The following is a 25,553-nucleotide window of genomic DNA, read 5'->3' on the forward strand; positions in this document are numbered from 1 at the left end:
TTTCAGTTAGATCTACCCCTCGTTCATCAGAGGGTTCGCAGCAGAGCGTGGCTAACCAGTGGGTGACAGCTCAGTGTCTTTGTCCATCTTTTATATACAGTGTATAGATAACAGCAGTGTTCCTTAAATTAACCAGTTTGTCGTGTGACTGCCAGCCTTTTCATCATCTCATTGAAACTGTTCTTTCAAACTGCCTGACTGGAGATCTAGCAGCACCAAACTTTTGGTGTTATAAAGCTGCTTCTAATATTGAGCTAACTGTAGCAGACAGATAAGAGTTTTATTGACCCCCCCTCTTGGGAAATTTACTTGTCAACGCAATAGAATAAATATAGCGACAGAACAAGTAAGAAAGATAATTTAAAATATTTTTTTTAAACTGTAGCAATAGAGATTATTATAAACAGATTATTTTCAGAAAGAAATGTAATATATATACTTTATAAACTTTAAAATAACTTTAGCTTTATTCAGGTTATGACCTGGTCTTAATGAGAGGGGAAACACATTTAGTAACTCAGACTGGGTTAATGCTGCGTGCTTGTGTTTATGCATTTGTTATAAAGATACAGACCGTAAAGAAGTAAAGTAAAAAAAATTACAGAGTACATGTGATTGACAGTATAATAGTGCAGTTCACTTTTGTGTTACATGTGCACTTGACATATTTTGTAGTCTAGACAGTATGGAACTGCACAATGGCGTCCACGCAGGGAACCAAGGGCACCCCTGCGAATTAAGGCCGTTAACGAAATTACTTCACGTGGACCCTTGTGACCACTCACAGACCGTGAATGGGCTTTTACATTAGTTGGTGACTTACTTAAGAAACCTTCTGCAGTGGTGGGAAGTGAGGCTATATGGGAAGTTGGTTCTCTACCTCCCTCCCAGCATGTCAGAGCTATCAGCTGTTGGGTTGAGTCCCAGCTGCCTCGTGTGTTGACTCTACGGTGATAGCCATCAGCATTTGCCACATGAAAGGAGAGGAGACTAGTGTTCCTAAAAAAGCAGATGAGAAGTAAAGATGCAGAGGCCATGTTGGGATCTTGGCTATGTTTCAAATCTAGATAAAGACACTGATTTATCAGGAATGCCTTTTGACCATATCAGACATTATATAAATCAGTTCCTTCCTTCTGGTAAGACCTGACTAATGTTCTTGTAGGATAAGATCCTTTGAGCCAGTAAAACTTTCTTACAAATTTCAGATATGCACCCAGCCCAGGGGTTAATGTATTTACAGTTTTGCTCATCCTGTGCTTTGATAAAGACAAAAAAACACAATATGCATACTTAGGAAGGAAGGGAGTAAACCCGTTTGGCTCACTGTCTAAAATTACCAAGCAAAGGCTCTCTGTGCATGCCAACAGCCTATGCAGGCAATGCTATCTGTGGTATGTCCCTTAAGCTGGCCCCTACACTTTTATTCAGTCCTCTTGTGGCATTTGAAACAGCTCACTGCAGGTCTGGGAGCAGTTTATTAGGAAAAAGGGAATGACTGATCGAGGAAAGCGGCTGGGCCCGAGCCAGCTGACCCGTAACCTGATTGTTACGAGTACAGGACACAGTCGTTTAGGGCTTATAAAATCTTATGGAGTGCTTGTGAGTACAGCCTGAGCTGTTACTACGGTAGTATTCTTAGATTTCTAAAGGAGTTATAGACGCAATGCTGCAAGATTCATCCTCCACATCTGAAAGGATCAGCAACAATGTCTGCGCAGGCTTTTATAAACCTTTTTTTTTTTTTTTCACCTCATCTCTCATTTACCATGTTTGTGTGTGTAAGAGAGAGGGTGAGTGCCATCGTGGCAGATGTTCTTGTGCAGATGCCTACTGTAACAGAAAGTACAACACAGGATGTTTTGAGAACTTTTGCAAATGTTTGTCATAGCCTGTATATAAAAGATGAATGTAGGCATCATGACATCACCCACTCGTTTTGAACTCTGACAAGACTGGTTGAGTGCTAACTGTAGATAACTTGGTTAGCAAGCTGCATTTTTTTTGTGTGGGTTCAAAACACAACACGATACCTGCTTGGATTATTCGTGCCTAATTAGAGAACTATTGGCTACAGCAGGAGACATATTAGCGGAGAACTTTAGCATGTGTGTGCGTACTGACTGAGGTCACTGTCTCAGGCCACAGCACTATGAACACACAGACACACACCGTCAAACAATTGTCCACTGTATTTTGGTGAGCTAGATCTTTTTTTTTTTTTTTTAAGGGAACAAAATGTTCACGTGTGACATGAAACTCTTAAAGATCTCTAAATTCATTTTTCATACAGTGGATTTTCATTGCTCTCTAAGTCTTTTGTCCTTTTGTTTCAGCTAACGTCTGTTTCTCATGTTAAAGAGAGCTTATCTGCCTCTCTCTCTCTGGATGAGCGCTCATGTCCTTGCATGACCAAGTCAGCGTCCTGCTGCTGTTCTCTTTCCTGCCTCCCTTTCTGTCTCTCTTTTGCCCCCAGCAACTGAGTCAGGCAAGTGGTTTGATTCACATGCAAATCCTGCCAGACCACCAGTCATTCATGCTGCTAATTACACTAGTGTAGGGATGCTGACTTACTGACATCACACTGGCATATTAGCATGCAGGACAGAGGAGAAAAGTGCGTGTGTGCGCGCGCGCGCGCCACATGAAAGGAGACCAGAGAGGGCCCACAATAACACAGGAAGTGAACAAATCTGCCTTCAAATAGAAAGTTGACATTGTGCTGTAATTTGAAACAAAATGTGAAAATAAAATGCTAAAAGTGATGACGTTTACATGAAGAACAAATATATTTGCTACTCAATATCTGAACAAAATAGTAAATTTGTATACTCATTACTCATTCATCACGGACGGTATGAATTGACAAAGAAGAGGGAAAAAACTAAAGTAGATGCCCCCCATGCTATCGGTGGGTTTCATAATTACATGCAAACTTTTATTTTTAGTTATGTTATTATAAATAAGAACTTAAGGTCCATTGGCCTTCTTTTCACAGAATCATTTGCACTGCAACGGACTTTAATTTGATGTCAAAAAGAGAAGAAACAGCGTTTCAGTAAATAAAACTGAATATGCGTAAATAAATGCTATAAACACAAACGAGGAAGAAAATAATAGATCGACCAGTGAACCAAACTTTTGACGCCATGCTTCTATTTTGAAAGGGTAAACCGGAATCGAGCTATTAATCTAAGCGCACTTGACAAACGGGGGGAGGATTAAAGCGCTGCTGCTGTGTGGCTCTGTCAGCAGAAAGCAGAGCTCTTGGAGCGCTCTGGGCTTTTACGCACCGAAAGTCCGCGCCGATCTTCTCTGAGACTCGGCAGCAGTGTTTAACGTTACTGCCAAAGGAGAGCTCTGTTATTCTCGTTGAGCGACAAAATCTGTTTTTTTTCTCCCTCTGGTGGAATTTGCGCACTTACTGGACATACTGAAAAGAGGAATCCGCTTTTACGCACTTCATACTGGCTCTTCGTTGGGGCTTTTCCTCGTTTGCAGAGCCCCCCCCCCCCCTCCCCCCAGAGTGTATTTGCGAAGAGGAGAGGGTTGACAAAAGGCTTTTAAACGGCCGGGATAAATGTAGCAGAGGGGTGCGGATCACGCAGCGGGCGAGAGTGGCGTGTTTTCGTGGCGAAGCTGTTGGAGTTGGAGTTGTGTGACAAATTCTGCAATGAGGAACGCGTATTTTAAAACCCGCAACACCAAAGCCTCCGAGGTCACGGTAATGGCTTCTCTCGGTTGCAGTTTGTAAGAAGGTAAGGGGCACATTATTGATAGTGTTTGTGTTATTGTTTGGTAGCTCTTGTGTAAAAGCGCAAACGGAGACGGGGACTTTAAAGGCTCGATTGATTGGGGAATGCGCCACCAGTCTGGTCGTGAACTTTTAGTCCTGTCTGGCTTAATCCTGATTTGAATTTATGCGTAAAATAATCGCAGGACTGTTAAAGCACACTGCCTTTTTTTTTTTTTCTTTAAATGTATAAACAAGTTGAACCCTCTACAAGATTTTTATAGGGTGTTGCACTCTTCTGTTTCACAAGTGGGTGTTTTTTTCGATTGTAAATAACACTTGAATGCAGATTGCTGAACTTTCTCTCTGTGGACGTGTTCTCCCTGGTTTATATCCCCCACCCCACCTCCTGTAGCGCACTGGTCCGACCAGTAATGTGTGCTGTGGACCGTGTAGCTGTGTGACATATGGATTGTATTTTGAACTGACACAACAGACAATAGTCTGCCCGAGTAAAGGTCTGCAAATTAGTATTTTCTTCTCGACAGTTTGCATTAAAGAAGGATCTGTATTTTTCTTTGTCTGATTATTTATGTCGTTTTTTCTCCTGAAGTTTGCTGCTGACTGTACGTCTTTGTGGCTTTGCATTACACAACTCAATGCAGATTAATTGATCTGTTAAAATAGTTTACTTATTACTTACTTACTTTTAGCAGTGAAAAGCGCCGCTGGATTAGCACATGAATGGGCGACAATGAATAATGTGGAATAATGTGTGGCAGCTGGCTGCAGGATCGCTGTGCACCTCTGGTCCGAGAGCAGACTGACAGGAACCTAAACGCCTGTCCAACATCATTTCTGACATACACAACTGTCTTTTGGGGGTGTGGTGATTCGGATGCTCATTGGTTCCTGCCTTTTCCTCACTGGTGCTTTGAAAGAAAAGTCAGCGTGATATAACAGCAATATTGTACTTTCTCTGAGAGTGTATCAAGGCCATTTAATGTGTGTTGGGAACTGAAAGAGAATGACTAACGACCTGTCACCAGAGTGCTTCCAAAACAACATCTGTATTGATGCAAGTTTGACCCTTCCATGACCTCCCATCCCATCGAAAGTATTGTCAATTTATTGAGAATTCACATTGAGTAATGTGAGCCTATCTCATGTATAGTAAAAAAGTGTCCCAGTGTGATGTTATGCAAACACAGTCTCCTTTTATCCTTCCGTTTCATATTGGACCAACTCAGGTCCAATATGATGGCCTACATTTCCCATAATACAACTGTTAAAATATCCAAGATCCCTTGAGTTATGTTTTCAAACTTTGGCCATTACAGACTTTGACAGCTGGTTTTGCAGGTGCTCTTGCTGCTTGTGACAATTCAAAGTGCCCTTGCTGTGTTAACTTGTCAATCATCTACTAAAAAATCAGCTCACACTGTCAAAATTCAGTGCCAACATAATAGTTTTTTGGGGTTTTTTTTTTGTTGAACATGCTGTAAAATAATGTTGCCCATTAGTGTAGACCAGGGCCTAGTTCAAAAGAGCAGGCTAATCTATAAGTGGCCATGACAGGTGGGTGCGGGCCTAATCTTGGCCATCAGCAGCATGTTGCAGCAGGTTCTTGCTAATTGGCCACACATGGAAAATGCCTTTATCAAGCCTGGGTTATGCCAGAGACACCTCAGTCGTGTTTGCCTGTGATTAACTCTTAATAGCTCTGAAGTCGAAAATGTAGACCATAGGTACGACTTTGTTTGCTTGTGTAGCTTGTATAGCTATAATTTGTGAAAGCAGGGCTGTTTCTCAAAGCGCCTTTAAAATTTATCTTCAAATATTACTGCCGGAAAGCTTGCATTTGCTTAACAAGAGGCCGTTAAAGACAAAAGACTATCTTCTTCCGCTTCTTGTTCCAAAGAAAACAAAAGCAGAAGAAGAGGGGGGGGGACAAAAAAAACACTTGGAGTGTCCTTGCGCCCAGCTGTCCTGTCCTCTCCGCTCTCCCTTCTTATCATGCAACCTCTGCTTTTTGTGTAGAGCTTGCATTTAAAGATGAGATTTTAATCTGACCTTCTGATACCATGGAAAAGCTGCAGTGGTTTCGGGAGAAAATGACGACTTCTGCTCAAAAGACGCACTTCTGTGAATTGCTCTTTATCAGATGGGGTTTTTTTTAGTACCTAACTTACCTTCCTAAAACTTAATCACCTTTAAATCAGCACTAGAGCCTAACCCCACATTTCAGGCTTCTAAAATCAATAAAATAAATAAATTCATTGAGCCCACTTTTGTTTTGTCTTCAGATATTCAACTTAATCTTACAGCCTGTTTCATTAAACTGTGAGACTGTGCTTGCTAAAGAGCTTGCTGCACTGATTGACAACAGTTAAAACAACTGTACGCAATTGTAGAGCAGCCCAGTAGACCCTAGTTACGTATTAAAATTACCCGTTACCTGGGATACGGTGCTCATCTTGCAGCGGTGAATAATGATTATAATTAACTTGAAATAAGAACCATTGTCCACTGACATCATTGCGAACCACAAACATATCCCAACCACCCCATGGGCTTGATAAAACCCTCACTCCGATTGACCAATGATATATCAGCTCTCCCAGGGGACAAAAAAAAGAAGCCCAGTCACATTTGAAAAAAATAACAAGCCTCTTTACTTCCTTCCCTATATCTCAGTCATTTATGAGGCGTCAGTGATGCGCTTGACTTGTTTTACCAGAGTTTCTAAATCTGATTTAATTGAACTCATGTAGCTTACACGGGGAAGCTCGGGGATTACGTTTCAGTTGAGGGGAAATCCCAGGCATGTCCATGAAGAATGTAAATCATGGGGAAAGCAGGGGAAACGGACCCTCAAGGTCTACAGACTCTCTGCTTTTTCTGATTTGAGAAAATCAGGACGTGTTTGGAGGAAGGTCTCTCTGAAGTCTCTCTGACCCACATCTGTACAGATGTGGGTCACCTCCTTCTGAGTGGACACATGAAAGGTGTGGTGTGAAGAGGCTTTCTTTCAGGTTTCATCCTTCTTAGCCCAAATACCTGCCTTTAAGTGTTCATATGTGCTTTATCTCGTGTGGTGGATCCACCTTGTGCTTTGACCATTTTCATTGTGATTGTGTATGTTCTCATAGATTCATGAGATTCTGTTCCCATCCAGCAAATCATCTTTAAATCAGTAATAACTGTGAAAGTGCTGGGCTGTACTGAGGCAAGCTGCTTTGCCTCCGGCTATGGCATCATCCTCTTGGGACTGGGATTTGCTAAGCACCCTTCTCCCAGTCTGCCTGCTTGACAGCTCATTGATGACTTCATCTACATCTGTTCTGTTTATCATGGTCATCAATATTCATGACAGGGATATTTGCCCACTTCAGGCATTTTCTTAATATTTATGTAGTGAGTGTGTGAAGTCTGTGGCTGCCCTTGCACAATGACAACAGAAGTTTAGAGGTCCTTCTTTAGCTGGAGCTCAAAGCATGAGCTTTTTAGGCTTCTGCCTGTCGCTAAATAATCTCTCATCCATCTTCAGCTATGTATATATACATATATTACAGGCATGTGGCTAGTTGTGGCATGCCAGTAAGACGTTTTGCTCGAACTAAATAAAGTGAGCTCCATGTGTTTCATTGTCTATCTCATCACTCAAATCAATCACTGCTAAGTCAAATTGGATTTTGAGCTTTGTTAACTAAGGCTAAACCCTTGGACAAGAAGTGCTTTTTTTCAGGGAGAGACACGATGAAGCATTATAGCCGTTTGGCTCAGAGCACTTTACGTTAACAGGTAGTTGACACAAACGCTGGGACAGTGCCAACTGTTATTGTGACTGAGTCTTAGCTTCGCAGCCCTGCACCCATCACCCATCGGTGAGCTCAACAGACTCAAGAGTCCACAGCTACAGTACAGAGCAAAGTTAAGAAAGGCTTACGGACATATCCAGTGGCAGTGTTTGAAAATAGGATTGACTCTGCACATGTACCTAGATTGAAATTCCAATCAGACCTAATTGCTCAGTAGTCATTATAGTGGGAACAGGTTCAACAAGTACCGTAAGGTTTAAAAATTAAGTCTGCAAGAAATATCGAGCAGTTACACGCTGAATATATCACACTGCAAGAACTGATTCACAAGAAGCCAGATATTGCAGACTACTTTGCATTCATTTGTTCGGATAGACTGACACCTTGGATGGCTGAGGATGTGTTACAGTGTCCTGACTGCCCCTAAGCTCCTCCATAGGGCTGTCTCTCAGACAAGCCAGCATCCCTCTGAGAAGGTAATGGGATTGTCTCACCGGTTTGGCCGCCTGAGCGGCAGCAAGGGTTAGTGGGATGTGACCTCGTTGCCCACCCAGTTTCTATTTGCAGGGTTTAGAGCTGTCAAGGACACGGCGATCTGTATGGTTGCACTGTCTCTATGCTTTGCATCAGAATGCAGACCTGGTAGTGTTGGGCTACATTTTCATTTTGGCCCATGCACTCAAGTATTGAACCCATATATTGCGATCCTTTTCTGAGCCATCTCATACACAGCTGACTCCAATAGTAGCACAGTTACAAGCTGAGGTGTCTGCAAAAATACAGCTTTACTTTGATGAACAGCAATGATGTTATGGGCTTTTAAATCAACAAGACAGGTGAGCAGTCAAACCCAGAATCATTCTTTATAAGCTTAATTTCAATCCTGTAATGATTAAATGAGCTGTATTTGGTGTTGAAGCTAAAATCAGACAGTGGTACTGTGATTGGTGATGAATTATTTTATGGAAATGAAGGGGCGATATTCTAACTTGGGTTAGGAAAATTATAGGAAAGAGCAGCTCAAATGATTATAGACCCCCTAGTGCCTTAATTTGACCTTGCTCTTGCATCTAAGTTTTCTGTGGGAATTCTCACACAGATTGCTTTCCCTGTTATAGATGGGTGGATCCCTTTGGCTAATGGGGGTGGGGCACTGTCCTCGCAAAGCATCTGCAAGTGGTTCTCGCTAACCTTGTACATAGCAAAGTGCCTGTGTATTGTGTTTGTGTAGTGCTGTTTTCCATCACTGTCGATGGCTGTATTCGGCTTATTTCCAAGGCACGCTTGACAGTAGATCTTCATACCGCAGACGAGTGATGAGCATTGCATTTGTGGCACCCTCTTTTACTGGGGAACCCACAGTGGGAATCCTCGACATTTCAACTGAGATGAATAAGAGTGCCTGTGGAGGGGGAAAAGTTGTTTCACAGACTTCGAGTTTGTGTTTCTTGGACTAATTTTGAAAGAAAAGATTTTTTTTAATGGTTTATTTTCGATTATTAATGATGGATGCTAGAGGCTCACACCATGTGACCTCTTGTTCTTCTTTATACATCACTCTATCAAACACAGAACTTGTTTAATAATGATCAGGGATATCATGAGGTTTAGATGCACAACACTGCCCAAACTATGAACCAGACTTTAAAGCTACCATTTAGACGATTGCTTTTTTCCTAGACCATTATATCTGTCCTTAATTTGCACATGTAAGCACACATGTGACATTGAACTGACAGATGGGGGGGGGGTTTGTTTGTCACCGGCAGGAAGATCTGTGTACACTGTAAGTGTCGTCGTGAGGAGCATGCAGTGACAGCCATGCCCGTAGAGATGGAGAAGACGGTCACCAAACTGATGTACGACTTCCAGAGGAACTCAACCTCGGATGATGACTCAGGCTGTGCCTTGGAGGAGTACGCCTGGGTTCCACCGGGTCTCAAACCTGAACAGGTATGTTTAGTCTTATTCTGCTATGGAGCACACGGTCTTCCAGCATTTCAGTCTTGTTAGTAACGCCATCTTATCACTTCTCTTGTCACCTTTTTTGTAAAATATGTGTAATTGTGTGTACCGGTCCAATCCTTTCATCTATTTTTTTTTATCATGTGAAGCTGAAGTTTTTGTAAGAAATTAATTGTTGAGCATTTGAATCCACAGCTTTTTCGTTTCCTCCAGTGTAGAGAATACAACACAGAGGCTAATTAAAGCTTGAACGTGAATGAAATGACGGAAGACGTGGGATCACATTACAGCGCCCTTTCAAAAGCTCCGATTTCACCATACACTGTAGTGGCAGTTGAGCAGTGTAAGTTTATACAGTGAATTAGGATAAGGCTTGGTGTTGTAAAATATGATCATGGGTTAAAGCTTAGTCTTTCAGAGATATGCACAGCCAGGTGTTAGTTCAAATATATAACACACTTTTAGTACAATAATCAGAAATCTAATACAAATTCCAACTATTCGTTTAGACCTGCATGTCGCCATGTGTCGACATATATTACATGCTGACTGCACCTTCTCCCAGCTAATGGATAACAAGGATTATGTGCTTCCAGCAGTTAAATTAATCTCCAATTCCTTCTCCCTGCAAACATGTTTACAGTAGGTTACATTGCCCTCACAACCACAAAGCTAAGCCTGCGTTAATACATAAGCACATAAAATGGACCCGTGCAGAAAATCCTCTATTACAATACTTCACTTAACTGCAGGTGCGCACACGTGGGAGGGTTTCCAGCTTTATGGGACAATAACAACGTTTATTGAAGCCGGTTTCATTTTGTTGATGAGCTGAGCTGGTCAGTACATTGTTGGCACACTGTTTCGACCTCAAAGGACTGAGACCAGCTATTATTCATCCCTCTCCAGGATCATGCTTACAACTCCGTAGTCACTTAGGTTCTCATTTGGTGAAAATATAACCTCGGGAACATTCAGGAAATAAAGAGGACTGGGCTGATTAGTATGGCAAGACCAGAATGCTAAACAGCCTAGAGAAGAGATTCAGGATTGTTTTTTTAATACTTGATTGACTTGATCATCAGAATGGAAAGAATATTAGACTGTTAAACTGAATCACTTCTAGCTTTAACCTAGCAGCAGGCAGCACATGAAATGTGCCAGAAGCTGTAGCAGTTTCTGTCTTCCAACCCTGACATGACAAATCATTCAAGCTGTGGAGGCCTGGTGTGACTTTTTTCAGGAGAGTGGACATAAAGCTAAAACTTCAGGTTAAAAACTGCAGATCAAGAGTCTTCCTGCTTTGAACCGCAGAACTGTATCTGTCTCCTGTTCAGCCTCAAGTGATGTACTGCTATTCTGTAATGAGACATTTCTAAGCAGGACTGGGGTCAGTCAGGTGTGTCTGAGGGATAACTTGGGATTGTTTCTGTCAACCAAACAGTGCCGTCAGCTCTACTTTCCACTATCAGGGTGCTGAAATGCAGACACGGCAAAAGAATCTTTAGCAACAAATGGAGCCATTATTCTGTGCGTTTGACATGTTATTGGGCCATTTTCCTCCCTCGCTAGTCGCCTCGCTCTCTCCTCTTCATCGTTTAAAATAGATTTATTGGATGTTGCCAAGTTACCGTTTGTCAAGGGCAAGAATGATAACTAGCAGTGGTCTGTGAGAGATAAGCGTTTTCTTCATGTGTAAGAGCTGCAGTCTAATATTGAAACTCTGCTAGGCATCAATTCCATGTGCCATGTCTATATAGAAATTCAATTTTAGGTTTTTCATGCAAACTTGTATCTCTGTCAGGTTCTAACATGGGCCGAGAGCCTTGAAGTAGATGAATTAAATAGAAAAGCGCCAGGTAGAGAAAGAAGCGAGGGCAGTTTGACCTTTTCCAAAATAGACCAGAGGGCAATTGGACTCATTCCGATCTGAGATCAAGAACAATAAAACCATCAGCCTCTGACTTGATTGCAGCCAGCAGCCGTGAAGGACGAGTAAATGATGGGTCAGTGGATGTAAAAGCTAGTTGGGTATTTGACAGAAAATGTGTAAAAATCCATAGTCCCTGGAGGATGAAGAGGACTAATGACTTGAATTACCTTCCTCGCTTTACCTTTGTTGCACCACAGCGAGATTGATATTTGCTGAATTTGACATCGATAGATGGCTGCGATTCTAAAAATTAAATTTAGTGCCACCCTGCTGTCCAAATTCTATTACTTCATGGATCATGATCACGTATCTTTAAAGCTAGTAATATTCCTATAAACATCACTTCTGCTTTGTGTTTAGGTGTCATATGTTAGCGGTGTTTGGCACAGTTTTGCACCATGGGCATTCACACATGTCAGCAAAGACGTGAGAACAGGAGGGAAATGAATGAAAACTGCTGTTAAATCCTCTCTCTTCACAGTAAAAACACCCTTTTTTTCCTCCGCAGTGTTTGACTATAGCTACCAGTATTTTCTCAGCTATATAATATCTGTGTCTACTAACCGCTGCAAAGTGGCTTGTTGTGAGAATGTCAGAACTGGTGCCTGGTGGTGTCTTTTTCCCCTGCCTGCCTGGCCATTAACAGCAATAGAAACCAGCTGTGTGAAGCAATCTCTCTTGTCACTCATCTGTAAGTCCTACCATTTGCTTCAGCCTTAAAAAACACTCCCTTCAGTACAGTTTGAAATTCTGCCCTGTCTTTACTTCCGTCTGTTTTCGATTACAGTTATTATCGCAAGCTGCTTCTTCTAGCTCGCTCTGGAATATTTGTGTGTGTCGTGCGTATGCATGCGTGTACGTGTGTGTATCTTTCTTTAGATCTTTTCCTCAGGGCAGTGTGCCTTTCACCTCCAGATTGTAACCCTGCTGTTCTTGGAAGCATGTTTTGTAATTTATCATTAACAGTGGGTGTGTGCGTGCATCACGAGTTTGTCTTTTTTGTTTGTCAGTGCTGTGTAATATATCGGCACTTGACCACAGTCGGTCGTTTCGGGACTATCCAGAGATTCCACCCCACCCTCAATGCCCGTCCTAAATTGTGCTCCTGAGCACAGATCTCGTGTCCATTGCCAACGCAAGCAGACAGCCAACAAAAGCAGAGCAGAAGGAATTGGGTTACATTTACAGCAAAGAGTCTCCTGCTATAAATTCATCCCAGTAACAAATACGCTTGTACAAGTGGATACTTCAAGGAAATGAAGATCGTCTTTGATGCTGGATGTGATGCCGCACCTTTAAAGAGAGTTTTCGAAAGCTGCTCAGTTTTGATTCGGGTGTTTACACACTGATGCACGTCTGCGTTAATCTGTTTTTGTGTGGCAGACTGTGTTATTGCCAAGGACAAGGCTAGTCGGTAAATCCATTCAAATCAAATCAAATCAAATCACTTTTATTGTCACATCACATGTGCAGGCACACTGGCACAGCACATGCGAGTGAAATTCTTGTGTGCGAGCCCCACAAGCAACAGAGATGTGCAAACACAACAACACAAACGAGCAAAATACAAGAATGGCCAACCTGAAACTAATAAATATATGTACAATATATAATAGTGTATGCATTTCTGGATGTGTATACTAAATATTTTCCTACGTGTGTGTGTGTGTGTGTGTGTGTGTGTGTGTGTATACACACATTTTTACAAATTAAATAGTAAAAAAATAAAATAATAATAATAATAATAATAAAATATATAAAATATACAGAGTTGAATATGTGCAAAACAAGTGGCATTTATATACAGTGTGGAGTGCATAATGTTAAAGTTCCAGTAGTGAAGCTGAGGTGTCTATGACGTGTTCAGCAGTCTGATGGCCTGATGGAAAAAGCTGTCTCTCAGTCTGCTGGTACGGGACCGGATGCTGCAGAACCTCCTTCCTGATGGAAGCAGTCTGAACAGTTTATGGCTGGGGTGACTGGAGTCCTTGATGATCCTCCCCGCTTTCCTCAGGCACCGCTTCCTGTAGATGTCTTGGAGGGAGGGAAGCTCACCTCCAATTATCCGTTCAGAGCACCGCACTACTCGCTGGAGAGCTTTGCAGTTGTAGGCGGTGCTGTTGCCATACCAGGTGGTGATGCATCCAGTGAGGATGCTCTCAATGGCACAGTGATAGAAGGTCCTGAGGATGCGGGGGCTCATGCCGAATCTTTTCAGTCTCCTGAGAAAGAAGAGGCGCTGCTGGGCCTTCTTCACTGTTTTGTTTGTGTGTACTGACCACGTAAGATCCTCAGCCAGGTGTACGCCAAGGAACCGGAAGCTGCTCACTCTCTCCACAGCAGCGCCGTTGATGGTGATGGGGGTGTGTACTTCTCTGCACCTCCGGAAGTCCACTATCAACTCCTTTGTCTTTGCGACGTTGAGGGTGAGATGGTTGTCTTGACACCAGTGGGTCAGGGCGCTGACCTCCTCCCTGTAAGCCGTCTCATCAGACTGTGTTATTGCCAAGGACAAGGCTAGTCGGTAAATCCATTCAAATCAAATCAAATCAAATCACTTTTATTGTCACATCACATGTGCAGGCACACTGGCACAGCACATGCGAGTGAAATTCTTGTGTGCGAGCCCCACAAGCAACAGAGATGTGCAAACACAACAACACAAACGAGCAAAATACAAGAATGGCCAACCTGAAACTAATAAATATATGTACAATATATAATAGTGTATGCATTTCTGGATGTGTATACTAAATATTTTCCTACGTGTGTGTGTGTGTGTGTGTGTGTGTGTATACACACATTTTTACAAATTAAATAGTAAAAAAATAAAATAATAATAATAATAATAATAAAATATATAAAATATACAGAGTTGAATATGTGCAAAACAAGTGGCATTTATATACAGTGTGGAGTGCATAATGTTAAAGTTCCAGTAGTGAAGCTGAGGTGTCTATGACGTGTTCAGCAGTCTGATGGCCTGATGGAAAAAGCTGTCTCTCAGTCTGCTGGTACGGGACCGGATGCTGCAGAACCTCCTTCCTGATGGAAGCAGTCTGAACAGTTTATGGCTGGGGTGACTGGAGTCCTTGATGATCCTCCCCGCTTTCCTCAGGCACCGCTTCCTGTAGATGTCTTGGAGGGAGGGAAGCTCACCTCCAATTATCCGTTCAGAGCACCGCACTACTCGCTGGAGAGCTTTGCAGTTGTAGGCGGTGCTGTTGCCATACCAGGTGGTGATGCATCCAGTGAGGATGCTCTCAATGGCACAGTGATAGAAGGTCCTGAGGATGCGGGGGCTCATGCCGAATCTTTTCAGTCTCCTGAGAAAGAAGAGGCGCTGCTGGGCCTTCTTCACTGTTTTGTTTGTGTGTACTGACCACGTAAGATCCTCAGCCAGGTGTACGCCAAGGAACCGGAAGCTGCTCACTCTCTCCACAGCAGCGCCGTTGATGGTGATGGGGGTGTGTACTTCTCTGCACCTCCGGAAGTCCACTATCAACTCCTTTGTCTTTGCGACGTTGAGGGTGAGATGGTTGTCTTGACACCAGTGGGTCAGGGCGCTGACCTCCTCCCTGTAAGCCGTCTCATCACCGTTGGTGATAAGACCCACCACTGTAGTGTCGTCCGCAAACTTCACAATGATGTTGGAGCTGTTAGTGGCTGTGCAGTCGTAGGTGTAGAGTGAGTACAGGAGAGGGCTCAGTACACACCCCTGTGGAGCACCAGTGTTCAGTGTGATGGGGGATGAGGTGATGCTGCCCAGTCTGACCACCTGGCGTCTGTCAGACAGGAAGCTAAGGATCCAGCTGCAGAGGGAGCTGCTCAGTCCTAGATCCTGCAGTTTCCTGTCCAGCTTCGAGGGAACGATGGTATTGAATGCTGAGCTGTAATCTACAAACAGCATCCTCACATACGTGTCTCTCTTCTCCAGGTGTGACAGGGCAGTGTGTAGTGTCAGGGCTATGGCATCATCAGTGGACCTGTTGTGGCGGTATGCAAACTGTAGAGGGTCCAGTGAGTCGGGTAGTGCAGAGCAGATGAAGTCCCTGACCAGCTTCTCGAAGCATTTGCTTACGATGGGGGTCAGGGCTACAGGTCGCCAGTCGTTCAATGAGGAGATGGTGGAGGATTTGGGTACAGGGACGATGGTGGCCATTTTGAAGCAGGCTGGGACTACAGACAGAGAGAGGGAAAGGTTGAAGATGTGCGTGAACACTCCAGCCAGCTGAGCCGCGCATGACCTGAGGACGCGGCCGGGAATCCCGTCCGGACCAGTAGCTTTGCGTGCGTTCACCTTCCTGAAGCACTTCCGCACATCCTCCTCAGACACAGTGTGCGCACTGACGTCATCCGCGGTGCGCACACTGTCCGGTCTCATGGTGTTCGCTGTGTCGAATCTAGCGTAGAATACGTTTAGATCCTCACACAGAGAGGCCGTGGTCTGCGGTGTGCTGGTTTTCCCTCTAAAGTCTGTGATCGTGTTTAGTCCCTGCCACATACTCCGAGGGTTGTCAAACTGTTGTTCCACCCTGTCCCTGTACTCACGTTTGGCTGCTTTGATCGTCTTCCGGAGTTGGTAATGTGCGTGTTTGTAGTCCGATGTGTTCCGTGCCGCGCGAACATCTCCGTTAATCCAGGGTTTTTGATTTGGGAAGGATTTGACTGTTCTGGATGGGACGACATCTTCCACGCATTTCCTGATAAATCCACAGACTGAGTCTGTGTATTCATCAATGTCTCTGGCGGCCACGTGAAACATTTCCCAGTCCGCGTGATCAAAACAGTCCCGCAGCGCAGACTCCGATTGGTCCGTCCAACAGTGCACCGCCCTCCGGGTTGGAGCTTCCTGTTTCAGCTTCTGCCTGTAGGCGGGCAGGAGCAGGATGGAGCAGTGATCTGATTGGCCGAATGGGGCGCGGGGGAGGGCTTTGTACGCATCCCGGAAAGAGGTGTAACAGTGGTCGAGTTGCCGGTTTCCACGTGTGTTGAAAAGGATATGTTGATGGAGTTTTGGTGAGACTTTCTTCAGGTTTCCCTTATTAAAGTCTCCGGCTGTGATAAACGCTGCCTCTGGGTGTGCGGTTTCCTCACTGCTGATCGCGCTGTACAGTTCCCTGAGTGCACGGTCAGTGTCGGCTTGTGGGGGAATGTAAACGGCCGTAATAATCACTGCTGTAAATTCCCTCGGTAGCCAGAATGGCCGGCACTTAATCATCAGGTACTCCAGGTCCGGTGAGCAGAAGGATTTGACCGGGTGCACGTTCGCATAATCACACCAGCTGTTGTTGATCATGAAACACACACCACCGCCTCTGCTTTTCCCAGTAAGATCCTGTGACCTGTCCGCGCGGTGCACAGAGAACCCCGGCAGTTGTATTGCGGAGTCCGGTACTTTGTCCGATAGCCAGGTTTCTGTGAGGCAGATCACGCAGCAGTCCCGCATCTCTCGCTGGAATGAGATCCGTGCCCGAAGCTCGCACAGCTTGTTCTCCAGAGACTGCATATTAGCCAGTAATAAACTGGGTAACGGTGGTCTGTAAGTGCGCCGTCTCAGTCGAACCAGAACGCCAGATCTTCTCCCTCTGCGTCGGCGTTTGCGGCCTCCAGGGCCAGAGAACAAAGGCGTCTCAGGTGAGATGAATGGGGGGTCTGCAAACGGAGCGTCCGTGTTGCAAAACTTGAACTCCGGAAAGTTATAAGAAAGACCGTCTTTTATGTCCAGTAAGGTTTGTCAGTCGTACACAAGGAGACAAGTGCTGCTCGTGAAAAAATAAAGGAAAAGTAAAATTAAACACAGAAGAAAGCCGTTGCTTGGGGGAGCTCGCGACGAGGCTGCCATACTCGGCGCCATCTTGATGACCTGTAGGCCATCAAGAGAGACGTGATCTTGTCAGCAAGCATCGATCACACATGCTGTCTCTCTCATAAAGTCCTCTGTGTACATTTTGCCCATTTTTGCGTCTCTCCGCACACAAAGATATCTTCCTCTACACTCACATCTTTTTAACTTTTTCCCTCTCATGTCTCCTCCTCCACCTCTCACCCGTTCTCTCTTTTTCATCTATCCTCAAACCTCTCTTTAAAAACCCTGTGGCTTTCTTCATTTGCCCCCCTCGCCAGTCACATTCATATATAACTGCCTGACCTCAGTTATACCCCAGCCCCCCCTCATTACAGTGTAATAAAAAGAGTGTAATAAATAACACAGAAATGACACTCATTGTCTGCTGTGGTGATGTAAAGAATGTCCAAGTAATTTGAAATGTCCAGATTAGCATTAATCTGCTGCCACACGCTTGCATTGCTGGGGGCATACGTGTTGAACACTATTTCGTTTTCTTGTGTGTGTGTGTGTGTGTGTGTGTGTGTGTGTGTGTGTGTGTGTGTAATTGTGACAGGTCAGTAATGCATTCCCTTGTCAGTGTGCAGAGATGGAGAGGTGGGGTTCCATTAAGTCTCTACTGGTGGGCCATAAATCAAAGTGTGTGTGTGTGTGTGAGAGAGAGAGAGAGACTGACTCCCAGTGGCAGATCTTGATACTTTGGTCCTTGCACAGTTTTACCTTTTTAGCCCTGAAATGATAAAATCAAAACAATATCAAATAAAGGCTGAAATTTCTCAGTTTTTGTAGATGGTACAACAACAAAAGAAAGAAGTCACTTACTGCAGAATATTTGAGCACTTACCTGGTAATGAAAACAGCCCCTCAGTCCAAATGTTCTCCGTCTCTCCCTCAGGTTCATCAGTACTACAGCTCCCTGCCTGAGGACAAGGTGCCCTACGTGAACAGCCCAGGGGAGAAATACAGGATCAAACAGCTGCTCAATCAGCTCCCGCCCCACGACAATGAGGTGAGTCCAAACAGATGCCCTCCCCCACCACCTTCCATGCATCCATCCATCCATCCATCCATCCATCACCTCACCTCCTTCAGGGCAATACAGAGATAAGAGGGGGAGCGGGGAGAAGACAGATGCTTTAAAAATGGAGTCTGTCTCCCTAATGGGTGAGATAGGGAAGTGTTTATCGCTGCCTATTAAAGTTGGTTACATGAATAAATTATTACCACAGTTTGTTTGAAGAGATTAAAAGACAGGATCCCCGTGAAGGTCGGCTCTGTTTCCCACCTTAGTTTAGGATAACAGTCAGCCTGAGCTGTTATTTCTTTTCACTTTATTAAGTGGGACTTCACAGAACCAATTTGTGGTCAGGTAGTGGGTGGGTTCTTAATTCCACCTACTAATCTGATTGGTCAGTCGTTTCGTCAGCTGCGATCTGAGAGCCAGTTATTCGTTTGGTGACGTGGTTCCTGGTTAATCCTGATTCACAATTTGCACCCAGCAAAAGCAGAGCACAATATCAGCACTTCTTAGCAATGACAAAAACATGATGACAGTTAATTCAACTCTGGGATCAGTCACTGACCTGGCAAACATTATACAGATATTGAAATCTTAAAAAAAAACTACTTCTATTCACTTTAAGTAGTATTCATTCATCCATCCATCCATTTTCTGTCACCGCTCCAGTTCATGTTCTCGTGGTTTCATGGGCATGTGATCTTCATCCAGGTGCGCTACTGTAACAGTCTGGATGATGAGGAGAAGCGAGAGCTGAAGCTCTTCAGTAACCAGCGGAAGCGCGAAAACCTGGGTCGGGGCAACGTCCGCCCACTCCCCGTGACGATGATGGGGGCGATCTGCGAACAGGTAGCTGAAAGAAATGTCGAAAGCATAAAATATACATTTGACCTCCGTGTTATTTATTGATTTATTTTTTTTATAAATGTCATTTCTATGTGGACAGAGAAGTGACAGAAGTGAGTGATGTGGCAGACATATGGAACGACCTGCTGGCATGTCAGCAGGGTTTAATGTTGACGTATATAAATGAGGGAGATGCAGTTAAATTACTATTGTGACCTTGTCTCACTTCAAACTCTTAAAGTGATGTGTGTGGGTATGGTGCCCGCACTTTATTTTCTTTTTTTTATGCCTCACCAACTATAAAAATTCTGAAATACAGCTGAGTTCATTATAGTTGAGTTAGACTGCTCTAAATTCTCTAGATGCTTAGTGTTTGTACTCTTATATAATGGAAGTTTGGAGCTGAATGGAATTCCCGTTTAACAATAAACACACACACTTAATGCATCCACTGGCCGTTTGTCATTTTATTTACAACAAGCTCAAACAAGGTGGAGATACTCAGTGCTGTGCTGGTGCTCCGGGTGTACAGCTGCTTTATAGCTCATGTTTCTTATCCAGTTAGCAGACACACACACACACACACACACACGAGGGAGTGGATTGTTGGGAGAGTTTGTATTGATTGAATTCTCCCCCCCTCTCTTTGGTTTCTTGCAGCTCTAGGCTTTGTGCCAGTTAGATAACCTGATTGCAACTCTACCTCCGTCTCCACCTTCCCACCCCTCTAAATCTGCTTTGCCTGCCTGACCTTTCCTCTCGTCTTACTGGTGCTGCTGCTCGTTTATCTTCCCGTCTTCTCTGATTGTACACCTCCATGCCTCTATCACACTTTTTTTAATCTTCCCTACATATCTCTCCGTTAATAAATCTATCGTTTGTCCCACCAGTGTCCTCCACCAGCCCTTCAAATTCTTTATCTCTCTGGTTCCCACCTCCTGAACACACCTTTGTGCTCGCAGCCTTTTCGACTTGCATAATTGTGTTACAGACAGAGATTTACTGATCCGGCATGTTCGATTGGTATCAGCACTAGCCTGACCTTATTAGAGATCCAATAGAAGGTGGACTTTAAGTTCATGGAAATCTCTTTATTTGTTGCATCTTCTGTAGCGCTGATGTGACTGTTTAATCCGTGAAACATTTTCAGTTAACAGAATGGTTTCTGGTGTCTTTTGTGAGGCTAAACTGTCTTTTCCAGCCATTGATTGGACAGAACAACCAATTTACAGCTATTAACTTCTGCTTTAGTATATGTATTACTTGACTGTAACTTTTTGTAGACCAATCTATCAATTGTATTATCAATTAAGTAACGGGTGATATTAAGTGATGATGACAGTGGTTGGAATTGCGGCCCTTATCCTCTGATGCTCCAGTAAGTTTGACTAAAGGTCCAATAAATGGACTTCATCCCAGATTTAAATCAATTTTACAGTTTTTCACTTCCTGTCAGATTAGATTGTAATTCCATCCCTCTAAATGGAGCAAATTGGATTAGACTGTCTTATGTCCTGTTTCCAATGAACCGTTTTAACAGGAATTACTTTACATTAAGCAATCAGTGATGCCATACAACAAATCAGGATGCTGGCCTGTCTGCTCATTAAAAAAAAAAAAAAAGCTCTGCAGGCATGGACTTTCAGCTTTCCTTATGCTTTGAAAAACTAATTTGAGCCATGTGACTTCTTGCTGGATCATGACACATGAGTCTCACGGGGTGTTTTTTTTTTTTTTTTTTTCACATGCAAAGATTTTACATTATTGTATCAAAGAAGCGTTTCACTCAATTCTGTACTTTGAGGTTTAGACACTTTTTAAATAAGAAACGAAACAGTGCAGTAAGAGAAAGCTGGTAAATTGTGACAAATAAACCCAGCAATCATTCAGTTGTTTCATTTCATTTTCTGTTTAGTGTGGAGGCCAGATAAACGGCGGAGACATCGCTGTGTTCGCATCCCGGGCAGGTCACGGTGTGTGGTGGCACCCTGCGTGCTTCGTGTGCAGCATGTGCAACGAGCTGTTGGTGGACCTCATTTATTTCTACCAGGATGGAAAGATCTACTGCGGCCGGCACCACGCCGAGAGGCTGAAGCCACGCTGCACTGCCTGCGATGAGGTAAACGCACATCACACGCAGACACACAAGGCTACACGCGGATGGTCATGTCTTAATAGGTACACGTCACCCCCTTGGACAAGCTGTGCCTGTAACTGTGCCAGCAGGGCTATTTATAGTGTTTACACACATGCACTCTGCACTTACACATGCCTATATACACACCAAATTGCTGTCATACGACGCTTACGAGTTCACAGCACACTCCGTCACAGTTTAATGTCTGCTGAGGTTTATCCAGTTTAAAGGGGTTGAGTTTCAATATCCTGATCTCCCAGCCCATTAACGCCGACTCTTACTCTGCAAATGGGGACAAGGACTCTTTTGGCACTTAAATGCATCCCAGCGGTTTAACAGCAGCGTAATTAAAAGCAAATGCACCACCAAGATTTCAGTTCCTCACACACATTAGCCTCCTACACGAACTGGCGACAAAGAATGATCTAAGAGCGCCAAGCTGCAGAGGAGAAAATGGTATGGAGTGGGAGGGCAAGCAGTCTTTGTCCTGTCATTCAGCACGCAGTAATAACCCAACTGAGGTTTTATCTCTATGGACTTTCAATAAACGATACTCTTTCTTATGTCTTTGTTCTTAGATCATCTTTGCAGATGAGTGCACCGAGGCAGAGGGCCGTCACTGGCATATGAAGCACTTTTGCTGTTTTGAGTGCGAGACGGTGCTGGGGGGTCAGCGTTACATCATGAAGGAGGGACGGCCCTACTGCTGTTCCTGCTTCGAGTCCCTGTATGCAGAGTACTGCGATTCCTGCGGGGAACATATTGGTATGCTGCCTCACTCCCCATCATCCATCACTTCCCTCTATTGTTTCCATCACTGTTCATATAGACTGCATTAATGACTAGAAGCTCATGCAAAGAATTGGTTGCTGAAAGGTTATTAAAGTTCCAAATACATAATTTATATATAAGAGGATTCAGATGCAAGTTTGCACAGAGAAGAAAAGAGTTACAGTAGCATGACTGTGGTCTTGTTTTCAGCATTTTTTCATGGAATAAAGTTCAGAATATTTGTGGCAGGGGTGCAAAACTGAACACCACAGACTTACCTTTACAAAGCACAGAACTGTATACAATATACATCATGCAGTGTGGAACTCAACATAGGGCAAAGGGATGACTATCACGTGACTTTTCAAATTATGGGCCAGTTTTTGGTTGCTATTTTTGTTTTTTTAAGTTTATAAAGGCATAAAGTGCCAGATAAGTGTAGAGACAACCCCAGCGAGAGAAGAAAATGGGGGATTTTTCAGCTGGAAACATTCCTATAAGCAATTTTTCTGTCTTCGAGTTTGTGCTCATGTGCATGCATGTGTAACTGCACACGTACGTGTGTGTTTCCCAGGACAGGATGCCCAGGTGTGATTTTTGGCACATATTTCTCTACAGATTTGCGCTGTAATTATTAGTCAGACAGGATACAGAAAAGTATTTGGCCTCAAAAATAAAACTGATTACAAATGAAAACCACCAGAAAGCACTCTCAATCCAGATGGCAGTCATTAGCAAATAGCTGGTTTTCTTTTCCCCTGCAACAACTGGAAACATTCTCAAAATGCTATGTGTTTATACAATGCTGGGCGAGCGTCATAATGAGTTTACCCTGAAACACAGCAAAGTTGCCGCCTCTAGCTCAATTTTCCATTTTCTTACTGTATAAGCTACTTGCAGTATGCTGCAATTTTACACAACACAGCTGGTTTAAATTAAATTTTTAAATGTTATGCCCTTTGAATACATGTGTATGAGTATCTGTCATTTATGTGTTTATCTTTCCTGCAGGTATTGATCAAGGCCAGATGACGTATGACGGGCAGCACTGGCATGCTACAGAAGGCTGCTTCTGCTGTGCACGCTGTAAACGCTCTCTGCTGGGTCGGCCTTTCCTGCCCAAGCAAGGTCAGATCTTCTGCTCCCGCTCATGCAGTCTAGGGGAAGAGCCTAATGGCTCCGACTCTTCTGATTCGGCCTTTCAAAGTGCTCGCTCCACTAGAGAGTCCAGACGCAGCTCTAAAACAGCAAAGAATGGAGGGGGAGGCGGGGTGCAGACTGAAAGATGTTCAGGGGAAGTGGACCCACTATCTTTACAAATGGATCTTCTGAGTCTGTCCAGCCAAACACCCAGTTTGACTCGTGAGCCACCTTCCTGGCAGAACCAGGAGCAAGCAGGCGATGGTTACACTTATGAATCCCAATCTGATCCAACTGCTAATCCCACACCTCTCCAGCTTCTTAGCCAGTGCAATGTCAGAAGTGTCTATAACCCCACCTGCTCTGGACAGAATAATCAACAGCAGGATTACAGGATCCAGGAGAATGGAGGTTTAAAGCGACCGCCTATTTCAGCCATGAAAGGCCACTCTCTGAATGAGACGTGGTTCCAACAGCAAGCTCCAGAAGAGTACTATCCATCCAAACTGAGGACCCAAAAGAGCTTCACTGAGGTGTCCCACTGCACTCAAAAACACAATGGCTTCTCCTCAGACAAGCGTTCGATTAGTTTGCACGGTTTTCAGAGGGACAGAGATGCGGGGCCTTCAGCAACTACCCAACAAACAGCAAGGAGCAGGAATCCAATAAATGCACTTAACTTGACAGAGCAACTGACCCCGTTAGAGCAGACCCCAAGAGGATCCATGGAGTCTCTGGCTCTCTCCAATGCTACAGGTTGGTGTGGTAGTAGTACTCACTAGATCTTGGTTTGACTTACAGTTTCTGTTTGGTGTTTGCATGTTGTTGCATATTAAGATGTTTCCTCAAGCTAAAGTGACAGTGAGTAAAAGGCAGTCATTTCTCCAAATTCTACTCTGTTTCCTTACAGGCAACTCAGATGCTGGGGGAAAGCGTCAGGAGCACCTTTCACGGTTCTCTATGCCGGACCTGAGCAAAGACTCTGGAATGAATGTGTCTGAGAAAAGTCATGTGGACACCCTCAACTCCTCAGGGCAGTTTCGCAGCTCTGAGTCTATTCACAGTCTCACTGCTGGTCAGTCCTATATGGAAATGAACCCTCGCAGACCCACTCAATACCAGATGCAGTACTGTGACCCTTCTGGCATGGGTATGGGCATTACTCGTTTACCACCTGGCTTCACCTTTCAGGAGGAAGATGGGCTTAGTTTGGTGAGCAACGCCAACGCTTCACGCTTGCCTCCCATTAGTGAGCGCAGGGTGGGTGGAGGTGGTGGTGGAGGTGGAGGAAGGGGAGCCAGTATCCGGATAGATGCCCCAGAAGAGACTCCACAGAGGCGTAGGCACCACCATCACCGCTCTCGGAGATCCCGTCGTTCTCGTTCAGAAAACGCTCTCCACTTGGTGGCAGAGCAAAGACAAAGGCCTCAAGAAAGACCACAGCTACATGTCCGAGAGGATTATGACTGTTTCCCGCCACCAAGGAGTGCAAGGGACCAGTTTGGTGGAAGAGGAGGAGGGGGAAGATACCAGCCCCAACTCTTCAGGCAGTGCCCCAGGACCACTTCAGACCTGAGTCTACAAAACCCTGGGGCCAACAGACGCACTGGCTTGAATCAGTACTCCTGGGATGATTATGATGACGATGACTGGTGCTCCACTTGCTCATCATCCTCAGAATCAGAGGATGAAGGTTACTTCTTGGGTGAACCGATACCCAGGCCCATCCAGCTGCGCTACCTCAGCAACCAGGAGCTGGTCCACAAGTATAACAACGCAGGAATGGGAGGACCCAACCGTAGTGGGCAGTTACACACCCGCAAACGCAGAAAAAGCAAGAACTGCATTATCTCTTAATAACTTGACATTTGCTCATTATATAACTTTTTAGCCCTTTTCAGACATGCATTCCTTACCTTTAATCGAGCAACATCTGAACATGTTACTTCAGCAGTGCCAATCTTACAAAGCACTGGATAAGTTTGAAAGTATGCCGTAATATTAATGGATTGGCTTGGACAATAGTAGGGATTATGTGTGTCTGCTCTGAGTTGTTAAGCTCACTAACGGACATGATTATTTTGGAAGTTAAAAAGCCAGTAACTGGCAAATCAGACACCAGTTCTCAGTAGGTGTCTCATGGTCTCACTCTGTTCAAGGAAGCCACAAACCCATTCCTTTTTTAAAAAACTTAAACACAATAAACTGACCTTTTCCCCCACACACCGGAAAAAGTTTTAATATCCTGCATTTTCCACATTTAAGCACCAATGCTGGTCAGTGCATACCTCATGGACCAGTGACTTCATGTATATATAATCTTAACATACCGTACTGAAGA

General features: G+C 44.2%; 1 protein-coding gene across 2 annotated transcripts in view; it reads left to right on the top strand.

Moving 5' to 3' along the window:
• Positions 1-25,069, top strand: part of prickle2b (prickle homolog 2b) — a 90,123-nt gene extending 65,054 nt beyond the window's left edge. For both annotated transcript variants that reach the window (XM_085353886.1, XM_085353887.1), the window contains exons 3-9: positions 9,324-9,507; positions 18,196-18,309; positions 19,030-19,167; positions 21,080-21,283; positions 21,880-22,066; positions 23,084-23,968; positions 24,123-25,069. In XM_085353886.1, the coding sequence (XP_085210012.1) occupies positions 9,324-9,507; positions 18,196-18,309; positions 19,030-19,167; positions 21,080-21,283; positions 21,880-22,066; positions 23,084-23,968; positions 24,123-25,069 (2,659 nt within the window). The remainder of the gene's footprint in view (positions 1-9,323; positions 9,508-18,195; positions 18,310-19,029; positions 19,168-21,079; positions 21,284-21,879; positions 22,067-23,083; positions 23,969-24,122) is intronic.
• Positions 25,070-25,553: the final 484 nt, after the last annotated feature.

This window comes from Diplotaxodon limnothrissa, linkage group LG5 (genome assembly GCF_057381915.1).
Source record: "Diplotaxodon limnothrissa isolate DT_005_m linkage group LG5, D_limnothrissa_male_GT1.1, whole genome shotgun sequence".
NCBI classification, from domain to species: Eukaryota; Metazoa; Chordata; class Actinopteri; order Cichliformes; family Cichlidae; genus Diplotaxodon; species Diplotaxodon limnothrissa.